This window comes from Sminthopsis crassicaudata, chromosome 4, assembly GCF_048593235.1.
Source record: "Sminthopsis crassicaudata isolate SCR6 chromosome 4, ASM4859323v1, whole genome shotgun sequence".
NCBI lineage: Eukaryota > Metazoa > Chordata > Mammalia > Dasyuromorphia > Dasyuridae > Sminthopsis > Sminthopsis crassicaudata.
Genome location: NC_133620.1, coordinates 426,767,819 through 426,790,469, shown reverse-complemented (window position 1 = coordinate 426,790,469; position 22,651 = coordinate 426,767,819). Strand labels below are relative to the sequence as shown.

Here is a 22,651-nt window from a genome sequence, read left to right as displayed (position 1 = left end):
ACTTAAGTAAAATAGCACAAGTCTCTGGATGTTAGGAAGATGGAATCACTGAACACTTCTCTATCCTGACTCTGGTCATTTATCTTCATCCCCTGGCCTTCTTCAAGTTACAATTCAAACCCCTCCTCCAGGAAGCCTTTCCCAATCCTCTTAAGAATTCAAGTGACTTCTCACTACTAATTCATCCTGTATCTATCTTTTTTGTTCTCAGTCACAAGTATGTTGTCTCACTCATTAGACTGAGCTGGATAAGAGAGTGTGTTTCATTATATCTCTTGCATTTGACTTAGTGCCTGGTATACTACAGGTTCTTAATAAATGTGAGTTCTACCTGTCCCCTTTAAGAAGCAGAATACCCAGAATAAAATAGTAATGATGAACTCCGTAATAGAATGGAAGACTAGTAATGTAAAAAGATTAAAAGTTCAGAAGGCACTCAATGTTTTCAGGATTAAACTAGTAATATGTCAAGAAATTAATATTATGTTAATAGAGCACCCACTGCACCTAAAGTAATGAGTAGAGAGGACTCTTGCTAGGGCTGTTGGCATGAGACTGCACAGCAAATGCCTCATAAGGATGACCAGGCAGGAGGGACAGGACTCAACAATGCTGTGACTGAAAGATCAGGTATTACTAGCAATGAAAGGACAGTGGGACGATGGCCAGAAGAAGGGTTAGAGGGATAGACTTAATCATGTGAATGATACCAAAGGAACAAATCACAGTGTGCAGAGAAAAAAGAAGCGAAGCTGGCCCCTAACAGCTGCTTTGGGGAGTGCCCTACAGTGAAAGCAGTGGAAAGGGAGGAGGAAGGAGAGAATAAGGGGGAGAAAAATCAAGAAAAGGCTAAAATGCTACAGAAAGGCCAAGGAAAAGCTCATTGGATCTGGAGATCACTACTATGCCATACTTTGCAAACTGTATAAATTTTGATCAAAATAGTAGCCAGTGTTCTGGTGATGAGCCAGATTGGTCCTCAGATAACAAATATCATGTCTTGGTAAAGTCTTTTTAAACAGACCCAGCATCAGCTCCATGTGTATTAACAATGCATGTAATAAAAATGTTCCATACTTTTCTCTTACACTGTGTTGTTTGTTGACACCTGTTAGGAATGTGATCAAAGGCAATTATCCCAAATAACTTTCTAGGCCCTATAAAACTTCTCTTTCAGATCAGTGAATCACAGGTCCAGAATAAAACCAAAAAGATTCTCAAAGAAGTGAAGCTGACACACATCTTCATCCCTGCCCACAGGAAAAGTCATTACAAACATACCCTCTGAGAATTTGGAAGTCGGTGATCAATAGAATTACTAGCATCTTGCAGAACTTTAGTGGAAGAATTATTTTTGTACTTCTTCCCCTTTAGTCGGTTTACAAAAAGCAGCTTTGCAGATGGTTTGGCAATAAGAGGTTTCTGCTTAGCAAGAAGTTCACTATTCCAGTTCTGAACCTACAAAATTAAACACAGGTCAGAAGAAACGACAGTCTTATAATTATGTTAAATCAATATCAATTTAGTTATTGATTAAAACAGTAGCCTAAAATGTGTGTTTAACCCTGGACTAGATCAATGTATTAAATATAGGAAGAGGTGACATAATTTTGTATCTTCAAATTGTCTCAAGAAGTTTTGAACTACAATCAAGCTTTAAAAAAGATCCTGACAGGATAGAATCTTGAGTTGAATCTAGTATTCTGAAATTTAAGAGGGATAAATAACTAACAGTGCAGCTATGAGAGCTAAGGCAAACTTGGGATAAACAGCACCCATATCTCTGCCCTAATCTGAGGGCATCAGGAACATAGCTTCCAGTGTGGAGATGGAGAGCATTCAGAAACAGTAATCAGGAAGGTGAAGGGTCTTGAGTTTGTCATAGGAGGATCAATTTTTTCCAGGATTAACCTGGAGAAAAGACAACTAAGACATGAAAGTATCTTCTAGTATATTTCAAGGTTTATAATATAGAAGATGGCCTAGATTTGTGAGGATCAAATTAAATAATTGTAAAACACTTAGCACAGTGCCTGGCACACAGCAAGTACTAAAATAAATGCTATTATTAGATGTATAAATTATAGATTTTATTATCAAAAACAATCATCCTTTTTGATCTATCTGCACACTGTCTCTAAGGCACTGTGCTAAATGCTGAGACCACAAAGGCAAAAAGTCTCTGCTCTCAAGAAGCTTCCAGTTTAATGGGAGGGACAACACAAATCTATGTGCAAATAAGACCAAGACAAACTTGGAAGAAATTAAAAAAAATTTTTTTTTCTGGTTGAGACTCCTCTCATCAACCAGATTCTCTCCTCTCATCTAGTTCATTTGCTACCTGTCTGCCCCTTGTCAGTCTCCTTTCATGTCATATTCCCTCCATATCACATCTGCTAACTTGAGTGATTCTCCAAGGCTCTGTCCTGAGGGGAATCTTCTCTCCTTCTGGGGGCATCTTCTTAGAAACTTCATAAGCACTTACGGGTTAAACTCTCCTCTCTATGTAAATGTCTCTCCCTTGCACTTCAATGCCATAGCACCAATCATCTACTGGGACTACTGGATGTCATCTACTGGGCATTACTGGATGTCCTGAAGATATCTTGACCTCAGCAAGTCTAGAATTGAATTGACCATCATTCCTGCTAATTCCACCCTTTTCCAACAACAATCCTATGATCTCAGGCTCAATATCTGGGCATTTTCCTTACCTCTTCACTTTCCCTTACCCCATCTAGTCAGTTGACAAATTTTGTCATTTCTGCTTGAAACATATCTTGAATCTGCCCCCTTCTCTCTACACATGCAACTAGCACCTGGCTTCCTCACCTCTCCCCAAAATAGGCCAAGTTAACTTTCCTTAGGGGCAGATCTGACCATATGATCTACCTATTACATGGATAATAGTCAACCAACTAAATCAGATTTGATGAAAATTATTTTTTATTATGAGCTGGCTAACTGGGTAGGGGTAGGAGAAGGATGTATTTTATAGTTCACAGACACTTTTCCCATAATTATTATTTATCAACAACCTCTCCTAAGGTAAAGATACTCTTGTCAAAGTAAATGTTAACTTAGGAAAGTTATAGGAAACTGTTTCTTTTAAGATGTACTATGAAAAGCCAAAAATTGTTGCATTCCAAAAATGTAATTCTTTTGCTTATTATATAATCAGATGCTAATCAATTTAAGCTTTGTAGTATTTGACAGCTATATCACTAAAGTTTTTTAGTTGACCAACTCCTTTATGAGAACAAACTGCAAATTTACACAAGATAATTTACTCAAACTGAGAATTTACTTTATTAATTAAGCATTATCATTACCAAAATTCTCAAAATTAAAAAAAGATTAAAAATTTGCCAACCTTCTCTGGTGTTAACTTCATAAGTTCCATATTTTCCATACTGTGTCGGCGTCCTACCTTAGGACGCATATCTTTGGAAGAAAAAATGTAAAATAAAAATAAACCAACTTGATTCCAGCAAGACATTTCAAATTATAAATTTAGCACACCAGTTCTACTCACCTTTCAAAAATGATTTGGGTTCCAGAATGTCAGAAAGGAAATTTGCATGAAATAAAAATAGGCTAAACTCTTCAAAATTCAATTGACAGGGTTTAGGAAGAATCATTTTCTATTCCAACTAACTACCTGCAAATAGACTGTTCACTTCCTCTAAAATGGTTTGACTTAGAGGGTTTATATTATGACTTGAAACTCCTCCTTCTCAAATTTATTCTCTAATTTGGAAGGGCATCTTAAGAAACACTCTGTATAATGTAAAAACTAAGTTATTGTAAGATAAAAACTTAGTTTCTACATTATACAGAGTGTTTCTTAAAAAATGAGTGATTTTAGTTTAGTTTTAATAACCAAGAAAAGCAAAAGAAATAAAATAATAAAGCCTTACCAAGTCAGGATTCCTTTTTGTGCTATTTTAATAAGATCTCACATTATGACAGTGACTATCAGAAAACAAGCTAAGATGTTCAGAAATTAGGGTCTCTATAATAGGTAAGTAGGTACCTCTATTTCTCAATAATTTCTAAAGCCTTGCTTCTGACCTAATCATTCCACAGAACTATGAGCGATCTCTTAGTTGTCTGATGACTTTTCAATTCTTATCCTTCCTGAACTTTCTGATACAGATAACAAGGTCAGTTGTCCTTTCCTGGATGATCTTTCTTTAGGTTTTTGTGAGAGTATATTCTTGCTTCTTTTTCTGCCCATCTATCTGCTGCTTCATCCAACCGTGAGTGCCTCCAAAGGCTGTCCTAGGTTCTTTCCTTTTTTCCATCTTATTTCACCTGAAAATTTCATTAGTTCCCAAGGGGTTAATGTCATCTCTAAGCAGATGATTCCTAGACTTCTATGTCCAGCCCATAGTCTTTCCCCTGACCTCCAGTCACAAATCATCAGCTATATTTGGACGTGTTGTATTGAGATCTCTAAGTTTTTCAAACTCATTATGTCCAAAACAGAACTCTTATTTTCCACCTAAATCATCCTCTCTTCCCACTTTTCCTATTATTGTTAATGGAAAGCAGGAATGAAACAAGCATTTATTTAACATCTACTGTGTGCCAGTTAACTATGCTAAACACTTTAGATTTTTTAGACAATATGTCTCAGTTACCCATGATGACATTAACACCTTTCTCAGATGTATCTAAATCAGTCTTGTTTCTCTCTTCACAAATTCTTTCAAGTTCGTACACACACACACACACACACACACACACACACACACACACACACACACACACACACACTTTAATCCCTTCTACACACTTGGTGATCCAGCTGTATGAGTATCTAGTAGTTCCTCACACAGGACCCCTCATTTCCCACCTCCTTGCCTTTGAAATGTCTCCTCCATGCAGCCCACCAACTCCAATTTTTAGCTTCCCTGTTGTCTCAGATTCCACCTTCTGCCAGTACCCTCCCTGTGAGATTGTTTTCTGTCTTCTGTATGTATTGTATATATAGTCATTTAAATTTTTTGTCTCATGTTTTTGCCTTTTTAAAATTCTAGCACTTTGTATAGTTCTTAAAAAAGAAATAATAATAATAGCTCAATAAATGTTTATAACTGAAACTATATATGCAGAAGACTGAAGAAAAGAATACTGGGATGTGTTATGGGCCAGAACTCTGAAACAAGGATTCTTACAAGGTGTTAAGTCAGTGGAATTGATAAAGACAATGGTTATCTAGTTTAGCATGGTGAATTATAGTTCTCTAGTTCAGTACATGTACTTAGTACTTAATATAGTTCTACAAGATTCACACCTTTGATAATGTAATTATAAGAGAGCATATAAGCTGGGAGCCTCAGCCAGATTTAGAGCCAGAGAAGACAAGCGGACTGGAGGCAGGAGCTCAAGCCCTCAGACTCAGAGAGATTCATTTCCATCTTCATCAGCCTCGTGGTGGCTGGCCTGTCCTCCTGTTCTCCCTACTGAGACCAAGGCCTGCTGTCTGAAAGGCTCTCCAGAAAGCTGACCCAGGTCCCAGGCAAGGAAATTAGATTGTGAAGGAGATAATAAAGGATTTGGACTTTTACACCTGGCTATTCTTGTGGTGATTGCTCCAAGACCTCCAGGAAAAACCAAACAAGAACATTATAGGGATGCTTCTAATATGATGATAGAAATTGATATGGAAATACCAAAATGGAACAGGAAAATAGAATTCACCAAAACTACAAAGAACAGATTAGAGAAAAGCTCTGATGCAACATCTATTTTAATAAAAGATGAGGGGAAAGACAAATGAACATGGATCTAGAATGAGAAATAAAATGAGAAATTCTAAAAGATATACTTTGGGGCTAAGTTAGGAGGACCTTTTTTTAATGTCTGATCTCAGATACTGGGACTCTGGGCAAGTCACTCAATCCCAATTGCCTCACCCCCTCACCCCCCAAAAATATATCTTTTATTCTTTTTTTAAATTGAATAATAGATATTCTAGAGAAATTTTTAAATAAAAGTTGAATTCTGAAATAAAAGATTTAAAGATATAAATGGAGCTAAATAGAGCTCAATAGAAGATAATGAAAAAAACTTTGTAAGCTGGAAAGTAACAGGTGATGCCAAAATAAAGTTTCCAAAACAAAAACAAAAGTAAAAACAATAGAGCAAAAAATAGAAGATAATTCAAAGCAGAAGAGCAAGTTCAGGGACGGGGATTAAGAAAAAAAAGTTCTAAATTTCAACAGTTTTAAAGTTTATAATTACATTTTCCCAAGTGGATTGTTCCTTCCTTGAATTTGAAAGGTATTGAACACAGAATTTTTTTTGATGTTTCTTTGTGAAATAACTTGAACAGAGCAACACATAGATGGTTATTTTGATAAATGTGATGCTGAACCTGTCTTCCTAAAGAGCAGATCTTTCCTAGCTAATTCTAATATGTAAAAATGACAAGTTTTTTTTTTTCTAAGAATTTTAAATATTGGCTAAATGATTGGCAAATACAACTTTCCTACATTCCCTGGGGGTGGTGGGGAAAAGAGGGAAGGGAATAATAAACAATTCAAATACTGTAAAGCAATCACAAAATTTTTATGCTGAATATCAATCACAGAATTCTTATATTGAATATTTTAGAAGTGAAAAGGGAAACAAGGATTAGGGGAAAAAAAACAAAACAACTTGGACTAAATAGTATACTATACGTTTTTTAAAAATCCTGTAAGATATAATAATGATCAGGTAAAATAAGGCACATCTATTTTAAGAATAGAACCTAAGCTGATTTTGAATACATAAAATATTGCATCTAATATTCATAAGCAAAAATGATCCTGCTAAGTATTATAATTCATAATGTAGAAAATATAAGCTTCAAACTTTTATGATATCCTTTAATATTTACATATGTAAACACACATTCTACATAATAAAAAAACAGGTTTACAGAAAACATGTACGTACCACAGAAGTTGTCAATTTCATTATTTTCAAACAGCATTGAATTATTTGTGCTATAGCTGAGACCAAGCACCATTTGAAGATCCGAAAGATTCAGTCTGGCTGTTAACTCACCACTTTTGTCCCCGATCTACAATCAACAAGTACTTCTAATTTTAGAATCACTACTGAAAGATTAGGGGTGTTAAAAGATTAAGAATATTTTTTGAATATAACATCAATAATTTGATAGAATTTCATTAGTAATCAAAATATACTTTCCACACTTATCTAAAAATATTATAATCATCTGAAGAATTATTAAAAAAAACTCTAGAGAAGAAAGTTAAGTCTAGTGCCTCAATATGCTTATTTTCAATATTACACCAAATTCTTTCTGCTGCTTCCACTTCCTAATCCTTCTTCCCCTCTTTGTCCTCTTCCAAGTTCCTATCCCATTGTGCCCTCCACAACCTCTCTCCTAGCATTAACCCTATTATACTGGGCCCATAATTATTTTTGTACTACTTTTATCTCTGTGTATTCACAGAAATGTGACTTCCCTGAGAAGACAAAGACATCCTCAGACATGAGTCTGGTGAAGAAATACTTCTTGACTATCATTGTGGCTTCTAGCAATTTTATCTGCTCTCTCTCTTGATCCTTTCTCCTCCAGGTTCATCTTATTCATCTCTACTTTCCTAACTAAATCCTGACTGGAATTCACAGATCACTAGGAGGTTGGTCCTTAACTCAGTCTTCCCCTTTTACCCCCAATCCCCTACCCTCACATGTAGGAACTTGAATATAAATGCTAAGGATACCTCAAATACCTTGTCCTTTAAATTTATCAACCCCTTAGATGGTTAGAACCAGCCTATTTTGATGACCCTTCAAACTATCTTTCCAAATAACAGTAACTTCGTGGTATTCATGGTCCAGAATTCTGAAATTCTTCTTTGACCACAACTTGCTATAGTCTACTATTGTTTCTCCAAAAACTAATCTTCAGTCTCATTGAGATTTTTCATCAGTCCTGGTCTGTCACCTCTGCTCTGAGCTCACTTCTCCCAAATAATCCTATAGTTCATCAGATCCCCTCCTCCTGAATCCCTTGTCCTGTTGACACTAAAGGTGTGTACTCCCAACCCTGACTTACCTGCACTATGCTGCCCTTTTCTTGTATGAGGCTACAGCAAGTCACAGTTTAACTGGGTTAGTGTAGGGCTATCAAAACTTCATGTTCCCTAATCTCATGGCCTTTGCTGGTGTATGACAATCTCTTTATCATTCCTGATTGATGCCAGTTCCAAACACTGTTTTCAGAGTATTTATATTACTTGGCAGATCTAAGTTCCACCTGGGCCATTTCTGGCATGTCACTTATTGCCTCAGTGCCCCAAAATTTGAATTCAGGTATTCCTGAGTTCAAGCCCAGATTCACACCATGATGCCTCTCAATTTTATCTATCTATATACATGCACTTTAGATTCACAGATATAGATACAAATATATTTCTATAGAGTGTCTGAGTATGAGCTGCACATTGGTTAAATTCTCCTCTCCAATACAGTACAGATTCCTTTAGGGCAGGACTTGATTTTTGTTTCACCTATCTGAATTCTTGCATACCACAGCATTGAATAAAACATCCATAAAATATCCATTGGGTCACAGTGGATAAAGACATTGAGCCTAGTGAGGCTAAATGGTAAGAGGGCCAAGCCTATAGTCAGGAAGACTTATTAGTTCGAATCTAGCCTCAGACTCTGACTAGCTCTGTGATCCTGGGCAAGTCACTTCACCCTGTTGGCCTGATTTCCTCCTCTGTAAAAGAGTTGGAGAAGATCCTGGCTAACCACACCAGTCTCTTTACCAAGAAACCCCCAATGGGGATCACACAGTTAGACACAACCAAATGACTGAACAACAAAAAGGCCCAAAGACTTGCTAGCAAGTGGAGGAGCCAAAACTAGATCCTGAGACTTCCATCATGTTCTTCCTACCATGCTGTTTTCAAAGTTAACTTTAGCAGAGCATAACATTCCAGGAACTAAGAATGCTTTAGGATTGATTGGGCTGGATGAGAGAACAAAAGGTAAAACAATGCTTTTTATGTTTAAGGAATTTTTTGTTGTTATTTTTTCTAGTTCAGTAAAATAGTTTCTTGGGAGTCTGACTGGTATAGCACTAAATAAATAGATTAGTTTGGGGAGTATTGTCATCTTTATTATATTCGCTCGGCCTATCCATGAGCACTGAATGTCTTTCCAACTATTTAAATCTGACTTTATTCTTGTGGAAAGTGTTTTGTAATTTTGCTCATATAATTCCTGACTTTTCTTTGGTAGATGGATTCCCAAATATTTTATACTCTCGACATCTGTTTTGAATGGAATTTCTCTTTGTATCTCTCACTGTTGCATTTTGTTGGTGATGTATAAAAATGCTGAGGATTTCTGTGGATTTATTTTGTATCCAGCAACTTTGCTAAAGTTGTGAATTATTTCTAACAACTTTTTATTAGAATCTCTGGGGTTCTTTAAGTATACCATCATATCATCTAAGGAATTTTTTACATTTAAGTTATCTTGTCTAAAAAGTATTCAAAACCTCCAAAGGTCTCAAATCAGTACCATATAATTAACAAAATGATCAGCAGTGCTAAAGCAACTTGGATAAGGGAATGAATAAGAAATATGTTCCTCCTCCCCATCCCAGCCCATTCCCTTGAGTCGATCAAAGTAGCAGTTTCATAGGGAAGTTTCAGTTTCTTACTTCTCTTGAAATTTCCAAGTGCTTCTCAGCAAAATGCATGGCTTGATCATGATTTCCTAAGGCTGTGTAGGCATTTCCTAAACTCCAGCATGCTCTTCCTTCTCCAATTCTGTAACATAAACCAAGCAAACATTTATGGTTCCAAAAGGAAGTTTTCTAATATATAAGGTCAGGATTATCTGGCAGTACATCAAGACTTCTTTGGGTTTATTCTTTCAAGGGACACACTATAATCACATTTTACTAAAGTATCAATAAACCAAAGGAAACTGGAGCTCAAAGCTACATTTATTATAGAAGCAAATTTAAAATGAGCAATAATTCTAAAAAGCATTAAAATAATAGACTTCTTGGCTAATCATATTTTAACCAAAACTACAGCAAACAAGTTGATAATTTTTACCTATCATTGAGTTCTTGGGCTATAGTAAAGTGTTTCAGGTGATAATCAATGGCCTTTTCATAGTCTTGAAGTAAAGTATAAGTGTTACCAAGGCTATAACAAGATTGTGCTTCTACAGCTCTATCTTTCAGCTGCCGGGCCAATTGTAGTGTTTTCCTGAAATCAAGGAAAATTAGTTGTAAAATAACCATAATTCATTATACATCACAATAACAAAACTATAACTAAAAAATTCTATACTCTAAAGCTTTTTTTTTTTTAATATACACAATAAAGATCATTAAATGAAGAGGTTAAGCAGAAAAGAATAAACTAAAATGCTAAACTGAGACTACTGAATAACTATGAAGGTAATATTTTATGACTGTCCCACAAAAATGTGAAAAGTGTACTGATGTAGAAGATTGAGAAATTGCAATGATTAATATATTTTTCAGTATGTGATTTTTTTTATTGCCCTTAATTTGGTGACTTTTAGTAAGTTGTTGCTAGTTGATTTTGCCAAGATTAAAATGCTTAGCTAATTAAGGATAATATTTAAAATCATAAGTTCTAAATAAAATGGATGGTTATGGATAACATAAGCATATTTACACAAAAACACGGCCAAATTTTACAAGTCGAATGTGCCATCATCATTAGTGTTCATGATGTTAGATTTACTCTTTTAAAAGTTCTTTGTTATACAGTTTATTTCTCACATATCAAAAATAATTATGAAATGTGACTGACTACATGATCCAGAGGTGATTTAAAAAAATAAGATCCCCTTCAAAAGAATCTTATGCAAAGTGACACTCTAAGATACTTTTAGAATTCAAATTTTTCTTTTAAGTAGGCTGGAATCACCCAGAAAGGCCACTTATCACTGGATTAGGAATAGATTTTAGTTACTAGTGGGAGGTAAGAGTGGAATAAAGAGGAGAGGAAATACTTTCATTGGAGGAACAAGTGATAGGAAATCAGGGTCTGCTGATTGATTCCTAACACTTCAAGAACTGAAAATAACTGCCCTATTTTGGACATGATCAAAGTTGGAGAGAAAAACTGCATGTATACACATACATATAAATATTCTTCTAAAAGATGGCTCTGACATGAGGAAAGGAAGACAGAGGGAAATTTAGGTAATGTAAAAACATTTAGGTAATGTTAAAAAAAAACATTTATTTGAAGAATACATACACACGCGTGCGCACGCATGCCCACAGCTCTCACTTCAGCATTTAAGTACCCTCTCTGTGAAATAGACATTTTGAAAGACTTCATGTTCAATGATGAACACCAATATCTAAATAAACATAAAAGTCTAGACTTCTTTATCTTAGAAAAATTATAAAATTGAAAAGCTCATAAGCTCACAAACTATTCATTTAGTATTTGTACTAACTTGTAGTAATCTGCAGCAGTTTCAAATTCACTGAGGAATATATATGCATTTCCAAGGTTGCTATATGCTCTTCTCTCAGCAGCTTTATCTCCAAACTCTTTTGCAATCAAGAGGCGCTAAAACAGAAAATTCTAATTAGACATAAAGGAAAAAAAAATTGGTTTTGCCACCTTAAAGCCCACAGTTATAAAATAGGAATAAACAGTTTAATTACAACTCAGGTAAGGGAGAAAAAACCCCAAAATATTGTTTCAGGACATTCCACCATCATACCTGCTCGTGGGATACAACGGCATCTCTAAAGTTGCCAAGAAGATAATGAGTATTTCCAAGATTACCAAAGGCACGCCCTTGGGCTGCTCTGTCCCCTAAAGCAGTCACTATTGATAGATTTTCCCTAAAGGAAAATAAAAATTATGAAGAAATACATTATAAATATTTTTTTGCTCTAAATTAGAATTTTAATCTAAATTAGAATTTTAATCTAATAAAAGTAATATACTAAAAGTAATCCACATTTTAAAAAAGCTGAATACAAAAGAATGCTGCCTTGTTTCTTTAGCTTTCTTTTCTAGCTAAAGAATTCCATAAAATTATAATTTACTGCACATCTACAGATATGTAAATATATATGTGTGTATGTATATGTTAATGTATTCATGTAAATATATTTGTGTGTGTGTTTATATAGATATATGTATATGTGATACATACACATGCGTAATTGTAGCTTGCTTGAGGGAGGTGGGGGAAGGGATGAAAGGGAAAACAAAGAACAAAATAAACACCACAGAGGAGAGAACAAAAGAATAACCTGCAACATACAACTCTATGCTTTCTTGAAATGGAAATTTATTATTGCATATTTTGAATCTTCCCTGATGTTTTGACAATTTTTTTTAGCTTTCCTTTTCGTCTTTTTTCTATTTTGTTTTTTCTTATTTTGTATTTAGTTTTAAATATTTTTTAAAAGACTATATTCTAGTAACAAAAGTGTTAAAGGTACAGAATATCCACAATTACATTAGGAATCTGACTTTTCAACAATGAAGTAAAAGAAATATGGAAAATGTGAAAAATTATTACTATCACTATTATTATTTTTGTCAAACCTACCCCTCCCCCATTTCTTATAAGCATGACAGGCCTATCACCTTTAGCAAAAGTCTTATTTTTCTGTGTGCTCAGATGGGGCTACTTTATATTAAAACCCAAGGCATTTTGAATATTTGCCAATAGATGGCACTGGTCCACTTTAAAATTTCAGAGGAGGAAAAAAAAACAAAAACAGGGTATAGGACTTTCTCAAAATTTTTTCTGCCTGTTTAGTATTTAGTAGGTCTGCTCTTTTTTTTTTTTTTTTTTTTTTTTTTTTGCCTACCTTCCAGAATCACCCAGGTCAATGTCTACATATGATTCCAGGCTTAAGAAAGGTGACATGTGAGTAGTGATGATGAAAAAAAGGAAAAAGAAGAGGAGGAGGATACCATGGCTACTTACTCATAATAATCTGCTGCTTTCTGCAATGCGGTTTTCACCTCTTCTGGAAATTCTCCTGGGTCATGAGAGCCAGGGCAGCTAAAACTTTTCCCTTTAGAGTGGTATACATTACCAAGATTATAAAGCGCTCTTGCTTCCCCAACCTAAATTGGGATGCCAACAAATTGATTACATTTAAAAATAATGAGCAACTATTAGATTAAATGTAATATATAAATATTCTTAACTTGTAAATCACAAAAGAGTAAAACAAGTATTTATTTTCTCTTCCTCCTATCCCTTGAGAAGGAAAAAAAATTGTAACAAATATACATAATCAAGTAAAACAAATTTCCATATTGGCCATGTTTAAGAAATGGGTAGTATGCATCAGGACCATGGAATCAGGATTAGTGATTGACTTAAGTCCTTCAATATATTTTGACTTCATAAAGTTATTACTATATAAACTGTAACCTTGATTGTGTTAACTTGACTGCATCAGTTCATATAAATCTTCCTAGGTGGGTCTAAAGTTAATTTTCATCATTTCACAGGTTATTCTATCACATTTATACACCTGAATTTGTTTAACCATTTCTCAAATGAAGGGCTCCCTATTAGTTTCCAGGTTTTTTTCTTACAACAAAAGTTTCTAAAAATATTTTTGCACATACGAGTCTTTCCTCTCTTTTCTCAGCTCTTTGGGATATGTATAAATCTAGTAACAGTTTTGCTGGAACAAAGTATATTGCAGAGTTTAGTGACTTTGGGGGCCTAATTCCAAAATGAACACCAATTCATAGATCCAGCAGTATACTAATGTGCCTGTTTTCCCGGACCCCCTCCGTCATTTATTATTTTCCAGTTTTTGGTTAACTTTGCCAGTCTGATGAATGTGAATGAGGTAGTCTCAGAGTTGTTTCAATTTGCATCTCTCTAACTATCATCTATCTAACTCTAACTCTAACCATTAGTAATTTATTACATTTTTTTTTATATGGCACTTGTTAACTTGGATTTCTTCCTCAAAAAACTGCTTGTTTGACTATCAATTACGGAATGAGCTAATTTTTCATAAATTTGTTAAAATAGCTAAGGAAATTAATATTTTTAGAACTCATGGATCCTTTCAAATATTTTCTTTGCTATTAAATCTCTCAGTAATTTTTAGAATGTTAATCTTATATGTCATCACACCCTACTATTTTCTTTACAGAAAAGGAAACTGGGGCTCAGGTTAAATGTCTCGTTCAAGGTCCTAGAGGTAGTAAATGATAGCCAGGATTCAAACACAGAAAATGCTGTTACTGTACTGCAAGCAATAATATTTTGATTTTACCTTATCATCAAGTTCTCTGGAGATATCTAGGTGTCTCTGACAGCAAACGATAGCTTCATCAAAATTGCCAAGAACTTTTAAGGTGTTTCCCAAATTACCACTGGCTTTAGCTTCACCTAACTGGTCTCCAATTGTCCTGAAATTATTGAAAAGTGTATCAAACTATTTAAAAAACAGTGCTTTCATCTGTAAAATCTGTTCCTTTGAAATAAGCATAGAATCAAAGAATTTAGAGCAAAGTATTTTGTTTTTCAGAGGATAAATATTCATACAATAAAAAAAAAAAACATTTATTAAGTGTCTACTATGTGCAAGATATTGTGCTAAGCACTGGGGACATAAAAAGGAGGAAAAGACAATTCTTGCCTTCAAGGAGCCTACAATATAATGGAGGAGACAGCACGCAAACAAGTATTTACAAAGCAAGCTACATATTCCCTCAACAGAGGGAAAGTATTAGAATTAAGAAGGGTTAAGGAAGGCCTACTAAAGGAGCTCCTGGAAAGGAAGGAGGGAAGAAACTCTTTCAACCAATACAAGACTGCACCTTTTCTGAAATCTTTAGAGGTTACAAAGATAACTTGTGTCACAGCACAGCCTTGAACCCAGGTTTTCTTGACCCCAAGGTCAGTTTTCTATTTCTTTTGCCTTGCTGTCTCTATGGGTTTTTTTTTTTTTGTTTTTTGTTTTAGTTAAACTTAATGTAAACCCATTTTTATACCACTCAAGCAAAATGAAGCCTTAGATCTAGAACTGAATTCAACCCAACAAACAGTAGGCAGTGGGAAGACAAAAGCAAAATAGATTTTGGCACCAATTGTGGACTATGACCACATCCTCCTAATTGGTTCCTCTGCTTCATACTCGGTATCCTCTTCAGTTTATTGTTCACACAGCCACACAGGAAATTTAAGTACAGTTCTGACTTTATCATTCCCCTATCTCAAGCACTTGTCCCTAGGGGGAAAAAAAAATCCTTTGTCTTCTAAATCCCTCACAATCTGACTCTAACCTCCTAAGACATTACTATCCTCCTCATAACCGTCTAGTTAAAAGTATTCTTGTTATCCCTTACCCATGATACACTGCTTGCCATCTCTGTTACTTTGTACCCACCATTCCTAACACCTGGGATTCCCTTCTTCCTTCATGATTCAGCTTAAGCTCCACAATTTACATAAAACCTTTTCTGATCCCAAATTAGTTCTGCCTAAATGACCTTAATTTAGTTTGCACTTATTCTGTATATGGTATTTCCCCCTATATATTGTAAAGCTCCTTGAAGACAGAGATGGTTCCATTGTGACTCTATTCCCCTGTACCTAGAAGAGTGCCTGGCACCTATGTACTTAATAATTGCTGACAGACTGTGTAGGAGACAAAGCAGCAGGTACACTAGTAAGAAAATGCTATTGTTTATTCTTTGTTTTCAAAGAGGACCAATGACATCAAAGTCTTACTTGTAAACTGGATTATGGGAGGCAGAGTTGACAAATTTGTCAGCCTCACTTTCACAGTCACTGAAGTCCAGTGAAAAGACAAAGTCACCTAGCAAAGCCTGAGATGTGGTGAGTGTCTTCAATATCTGACCAAGCTCTTAAATGCCCACAGCGCCTGCTGAAGCCACCTTTATGGACTTGGAAACAATTTGTTCTCACCTGCCATTCTTTTTGGGGACATCTTTACATACTTGCGGAAGATACCCCTTAATTCACTGACAGTTATCCTCAACCTGGGTTAGCCCTGTCTGGAAGATGGTTTTACCAAAATATAGCTGTTGTATATACTAAGGCTTCTTGGAGCCACAAGTGGACACCAAAGATGGATGAGCAGCCTTGAAAAGGACTCAGCAAGACCTCACACCAGAAGTGCTGGGCCTCACTGAGCACCCCATACACCCATAAAATTTAAACCATAAATATGAACTATATCCAAAGTAATTTCAAGAGGGAGAAAGGCTAATAACTTGGAGGACTAGGAAAGTTCTGTATGGAAAGTGATGCATTAACTAGATTCTGAAGGAGTCAAGGAAGATTCTATTACCATAAGTATAAAGGCACAAAAATAAAGAATTGAAACATTAAGCTGAGGAAACAGTTAGCATGTCAAAGAGGGTGAAGGATAGAAATAATATTGAAAAGACGGAGAAATCTAGACTGCAAAGGGTTTTAAATGTCAGGCAGAGAAAAACAATGTGAACTAAAATTTTTAAAGATACATTTTTAAAATGTTGGCAATGTTTTCTCAATCAAAGGAAACACAAGAAGAGTATATAAAAGTCTAAAGATATTACCTGGCCAGAGTTAAATCATGATGATGATACTCTAAAGCTTTGGCATAGTCATGCAAATAGAAGTAGGCATTGCCCAGCTGGCTATAAATAGCACTTAGTGTTTTTAAGTCTTCAGTTCCAACTTGAACTGCGGCTTCAAAAAATGACACCCCAGCACGGCAGTCTCCTGCTTTACAAAGTCGTTCTCCTTCCAGGGCCAGCTCCAGGCAAGAAGCTTCCATTCTATCAAAACAGAACAAAACAAGATTACATTAGAAATGGAACAGTATTTTATTAAAAGTTAAAATGATAGAGTCAGTCTTAGATAATCTTTAAGATTTAAAGCTCTAAATTTTTTAGCTTTTTGTTCTAAATTTTTGAATTTGGATTGTTAGAATTTAACAGTCTAAAATGTAGGATACATGGTGGTGTTACAAAATCCCTCCCTGCTGTTAACATGTTTACATATTACCATGACTTTCAAAAGCTTTCTTATTTCTTCAATATGGTTACCCACCATAACTTGATCTTCAAACTCTAGGAAATGAAGTGAGCAAATACAAGATAATGACATACCAGGAAAATTTTAGCAATGCAACTAAACATCAAGAAAAAGTGTTTAGAAAAAAATTAGTCAAGATTTTTAGAAGCATACTTACAACTCGTTTCACTGAAATAAGGGTACAATGGGAGTTAAAAATTTTCTGATGACATTCATCAAGAGTCCAAATGACAGCAAAGAAAAAATTTAAAAGACAGACTTCAATGCCTAAAGACTTCTCTACTTAGCTGGCTAAGGTATGAAATCAGCAAAGAGCTAAAATGGCCTTTTAAAGTTATGATTTAAAGGGTCTGAACACTTTTGCTGCTATAGCTACATTTTATTAGAGCCATCTAGCAGAAAAAAACAGATAATCAGACAACCTTAATTCAACAGAAACAGATTATCTCAAAGGCCAATCAATTACCAAAAAACATCCATAATTGAACAATTGGTAGCAAGTAAAAATATTAGAGGTATTTCTAAGCATACAGCTCTCTAGAATTTAGGTAGATTAAGGTAGGTAGGTAGCATAATGTGACAAGCATAATGTGATAAGGTAAGTAGGTAGCTGAGTGACAGACCTAGAGAGGGGAAAATATTTCGTTAGTACCCTTAGATACTTTCTAGCTCTGTGACCACAAGAAAGTCACTTAATCACTGTCTTATCTACCAGTTTTCTCAACAGTAAAATGAGAATAATAATAGCATCCACCTCACAGAATTTTCAGGATCAAATGAGATATTTCTAAAGTGCTTAACATAATGCCTGGCACATAGTATATGTTTAATAAATGTTCATTCCTTTCTGTTCCTTGTTGCTTTCCTTCTTCTCAATCAAGACAAATCTTTCAAAATAGTTGTTGATATGCATAAATCAATAAAATTACAAACTTGGTCCGAAAAAAGAATATATGGATTTGGATGAAGTTTCCAAGTAGATGTTCTGTTTTTTATTATAAATTTAAATTTACTTTGTGTAACTTTAAGATGAGTTAATAGGTCTTATATGACACATTAATTTCTCACAAATCAAAAACCAAATCAATCCTTAACTCCTTATCTTAATTTTTATAATAACTAAACATTTCCATTTTAAATTTTTATGTATAAAATGATGGGTTTAAAAATATTTTACACTATCTTATGGCAAAAGTTTTTCAATAACTTCAGTATACACACCCCACAGGTCTTTAAGTCTAAGTGCTACTTTATATGAAATTCTTCTCCAAAATAAACAGTTACATTACAGTTGTAACACTTACTCTCATTGTAGCTGCAATACTACACTCAAGCTTAAACTATCAGAATACAATTAATAATAGGTAATTGAAGTGATCAATTTATAAATTTTTAATGCCATTCAATTTGTACACAATAAGTTATTTCATAGTTCCTCTGTATCTGGAGAATTGCATTCACTTGGAGATCAAGTACAAAGCAAAGTATATAATATAGCTGATGATATAAAATTGGATAAATTTTCTTTTATTTATCACAACTACTACTAAGAGTAATACAATTAACTTATGTTAAAGAAAGTAATTTTCTAAACATTCTAAATACAATGTTACTTGTCTTGACAGAAATGTTTCCCTTTTTTACATATGTAAGAGCCTCTTCATAATTTGTAATGAGTAGTTTCAACTTTTGATTCATATTTTAAATCATACACTTAGTGTATGGAAATATACTAGTGTACTGAGATTTTATTCAAGAACACTTTTTTGTTCTCTTTCCATGATTTTTATTGATATGTTGTTTTTGCAAATATACAATTGACCAAATTTTAAAAAATCCACCAAAGAAAATAACACCTTGAAATGTAGAGGTAATCAAAAGAAAAAAAAAGCAACTAAAGAAAATTATACATTAAAAACGAGAACTGGACAATGGAAGCGAATGACTCTATGAGACATCCAGAATCAATTAAACTAAAAAAATGAAAAAAAATAAAAGAAATGTAAAATACCTCATTGGTGAAACAGCAGATCCAGGAAAGACAATTTAAAAAAAATTATTGGTCTACCTGAAGGCCACAACCAAAAAAAAAAAAAGAACCTAGATATCATTCTTTAAGAGATCATCAAAGAAAACTGCCCTAATATACTAGAATCAGAAAGCAGAATAATCATTTAAGAATCCATCTGGATCCACACAAGGAAAAATCCAAAAAACATTTGTTGCAAAACTCCAGAAAGACATAATGCTTTTGCATCACTTTCAATTTCAAATATATCCTTCTCAATAATCCCTTCTAAAACAACAACAAAAAAAACTAAGGTAAAAAAATTAGCAAAACTAAACAGTACACTAAGTAGAATTTGATGGTGTATATAGGTAAAGAAGGAAAAGATGGCTTTTTTTTTCAGTTCTTAAAACCTAGCTTCATTATTACAAATAATGTCAATTTTTATTTTTTCTTTCCACTTATAATGTTTTTGTGATTACATATATTATTTTCCTATTTTTATTTACTTTATCTTGGCTCATATAAGTTGGGCATGCTTCAACTTCAAAGTAATATTCCATTGTATTCATGTGCCATATACATATGTCTAATTCACCAATCAATAAATATTTGCTTTCTTTCTAGTTCTTTGCCACTACAAAAAGTACTGTTAGAAATATTCTGGTGTTTATAAAACCCCTTTCCATTTTTTACTTCCTTGAGGCAAATGTCTAGCAATAAGATCTCTGGCTTAAAGGATCTGGACATTTTAGTCATTTTCTTGGAATAATTCCATTGTTTTTTCAGAATGGCAGCCCCGATTCATAGTTCTACCAACAATGTATTATTGTGCCTGTTTGTCTTTCCACAACTCTGCCAAGATTATTTGGTTCTCTTTTAATATCAACTTTTACCCATCTCTCCATATAGTCTTTGCTAGATTTTCATCCCTCTTGCCCTCTCTTCACCATCTGACTCTCTTCCTCGGATATTAATAATAATAAATTTTTTTTTTTCATGAGGCTGGGGTTAAGTGACTTGCCCAGGGTCACACAGCTAAGAAGTGTTAAGTGTCTGAGACCAGATTTGAACTCGGGTCCTCTGATGCTCTATCCACTGCGCCACCTAGCTGCCCCCAATAATAGTTAATATCATTTATATAGTCCCAACTGCACAGTGCTTTATATTTGATCCTCACAACATTCCTAGGAGATAGATGCTATTTTTATCCCCATTTTTCAGTTGAGGAAACTGGGACAAACACAATTTAAAGTGACTTTCCTAGAGTCACTTAAGTAGTAATTATGTGAGGTTGGAATTTGGGTGTTCTCTACTCCAGGCCCAGTGCTCTAACTACTGGACCACTTCACTGCCTAGCTCTTTTCATAATACTGGTCCTTATCATGGTTTTGCTGTTCTTTTCCTTCCCAATCAGATCTTTGCAGTTTGCCAGGCAGGCTCAACATTCTTTTTGACTCCTTAACTCTCCTCTTAGGCTTGAATATACTAAGGCTCTCCCTTGAGCTCTCTCTTCTATTTGTATATTCAGTGATCTTATTAGTTCCTATCAATTCAACTATCACCTCTAAATAGAACAAATGTATCCTCTGTCTCCCAACATCCACCAAATCTTACAGATTCCACCTCTTTACTATTTCTTGCATCTGTCTCCTCTCTACTCATACGACCACATCTCTATTCCAAGCCCTCATCACTTCTTATCTAAACTATTTTCATGCCTTTACTTACTATACATATCATATTTTCCCTCAAAATCTCTCCTAGCTCTCTATTGCTTGAAGGACACAGATTAAACCTTTTATATCATAGAGATTCAAAATAATATTTTAAAGTTGTAAAACAAAATACAAAAGAAAACAAAGATTAGTGATAAACACACACTCACACTCCTTGGAATCTGACCCAGAACCTTCTCCTCCCCCCCTTGCTAATAACCCCACTGTTGGCACTTTAACAATCTGATTCAAGTCAATTTTTTGAGGAAGATTACATATGACTTCATCTTTCCCTACTTGATCTTCCACTTTTTTGCATAGCTTGTTCCCAATCTTTACCATGCTTTATCTCCCTATTTCTTCCTCTGAAACTCAAAGATCACTTCCTTCAAGAAGTAATTCCCATAGTTATTAGGAACCCAACCACAAATTCTTTGTTTATTAACTTTCTATCTACTTGTCTTTACTTAACAGTGAATACATTCTATCTCCCAAACTAAATGAAAGTTCCCTGAGGGAGTGGTAACTGTTAGTCACTCACATTTGTATCCCCTGCATCTGCCATGGTGTCTGGTACAAAACTGCTTAAAATACCTGAGTGATATCACGATTTTATTATTTTTTTTTCTTAACTGCACTGGGAATCAGATGGCCTGGATGTAAGCATTAGTATGTGTAACTTTCTCTTTCTTTTGGTTTTAGTTGCTCCATTTACAAAATGAGGGGACTAAACTAAATAATCTAAAGAACCTTCTAGTTATGAATCCTATAAGTAGACAAGGTAACGTGTAAGAAGCACATTAGATTTGGAGTCAGAACACCTAGGTTCAAATACTAATGATGTGATTTCCTGCATGACTCAGACCAACCATAACTGCTCTCTGGGTCTCAATTTCTTTGTTTATGGAATGGCAAGTCTGGACTATCCTATGAAAATAGACACTATGTTCTGCAGGCAAGAAAACTTTCCACATAGAAAAACACATAAAGAATCCACATGCAGAATTTTATAGTTTCAAATAACTCAACTAATTTAAATGGTCTAATCCAGGGATTCTCAAACTACAACCCGCGGGCCAGATGGGCCCACTGTGGACGTTTATGCAGCCTGCTGGGTTATGGCAAATGGGCTGAGGGGTGGAGACAGAGTGTGAAGTTTTGTTTTTACTGTAGTGCGGCCCTCCAACAGTCTGAGGGACAGTGAACTGGCCCCCTATTTTAAAAGTTTGAGGACCACTGGTCTGATCTTTAGAATTTAGACTACTGAGTTTTATATCACCAACATTGAAAACGGTGCAAAATGGCATATGAGCATTTCTAAAAGAAAAAAAAAATCATCTTGGAAAGCATATTATGCTATAAGAACTTAAAAGTACACTTTTATTGAATTCATATGACTTGAGAGTAAGAAATTTACAAGTCTGTTTTCTTTCTGATGTCATTTTTCCTCCTTCCAAATGGGTACAAAATGTAATTTTTATAAATGTTTTCAAGTCCTTCATGTTACCTAATGGTCAAATAAATAATTAAAATTTAAAATTATATGCTCAATGAATCAGAGAAATCACTCTAAAATGGAAATGAAGAAATCAACCATAGGATCAGAATTAAGAGGAATTGAGAGAGACTTCTGAGTACAACTCATAAAACCAATCAATAATTTAAGAGAATGACAATGATAATGCAATTATACTAAAATTCATGGGATGCAAACAAAAGCAGTATTTAGGGGAAATTTTACTTCTCTAAATGCTTGCACAAATAAAATAGAAAAAGAAATGAACTGAGTGAACAGCTGAAAAAAACCTAATAAAATAACAAATTAGAAACC

General features: G+C 34.5%; 1 protein-coding gene across 4 annotated transcripts in view; it reads right to left on the bottom strand.

The window, feature by feature from the left end:
* Positions 1 to 22,651, bottom strand: part of GPSM2 (G protein signaling modulator 2) — a 49,806-nt gene that overhangs the window by 5,212 nt on the left and 21,943 nt on the right. For all 4 annotated transcript variants that reach the window (XM_074262867.1, XM_074262864.1, XM_074262866.1 and 1 more), the window contains 10 exons: positions 16,614 to 16,835; positions 14,321 to 14,456; positions 13,000 to 13,142; positions 11,773 to 11,896; positions 11,500 to 11,615; positions 10,110 to 10,265; positions 9,707 to 9,815; positions 6,952 to 7,078; positions 3,374 to 3,444; positions 1,282 to 1,458 (listed from right to left, as the gene is read on the bottom strand). In XM_074262867.1, the coding sequence (XP_074118968.1) occupies positions 1,282 to 1,458; positions 3,374 to 3,444; positions 6,952 to 7,078; positions 9,707 to 9,815; positions 10,110 to 10,265; positions 11,500 to 11,615; positions 11,773 to 11,896; positions 13,000 to 13,142; positions 14,321 to 14,456; positions 16,614 to 16,834 (1,380 nt within the window). In that variant the 5' untranslated portion in view covers position 16,835. The remainder of the gene's footprint in view (positions 1 to 1,281; positions 1,459 to 3,373; positions 3,445 to 6,951; positions 7,079 to 9,706; positions 9,816 to 10,109; positions 10,266 to 11,499; positions 11,616 to 11,772; positions 11,897 to 12,999; positions 13,143 to 14,320; positions 14,457 to 16,613; positions 16,836 to 22,651) is intronic.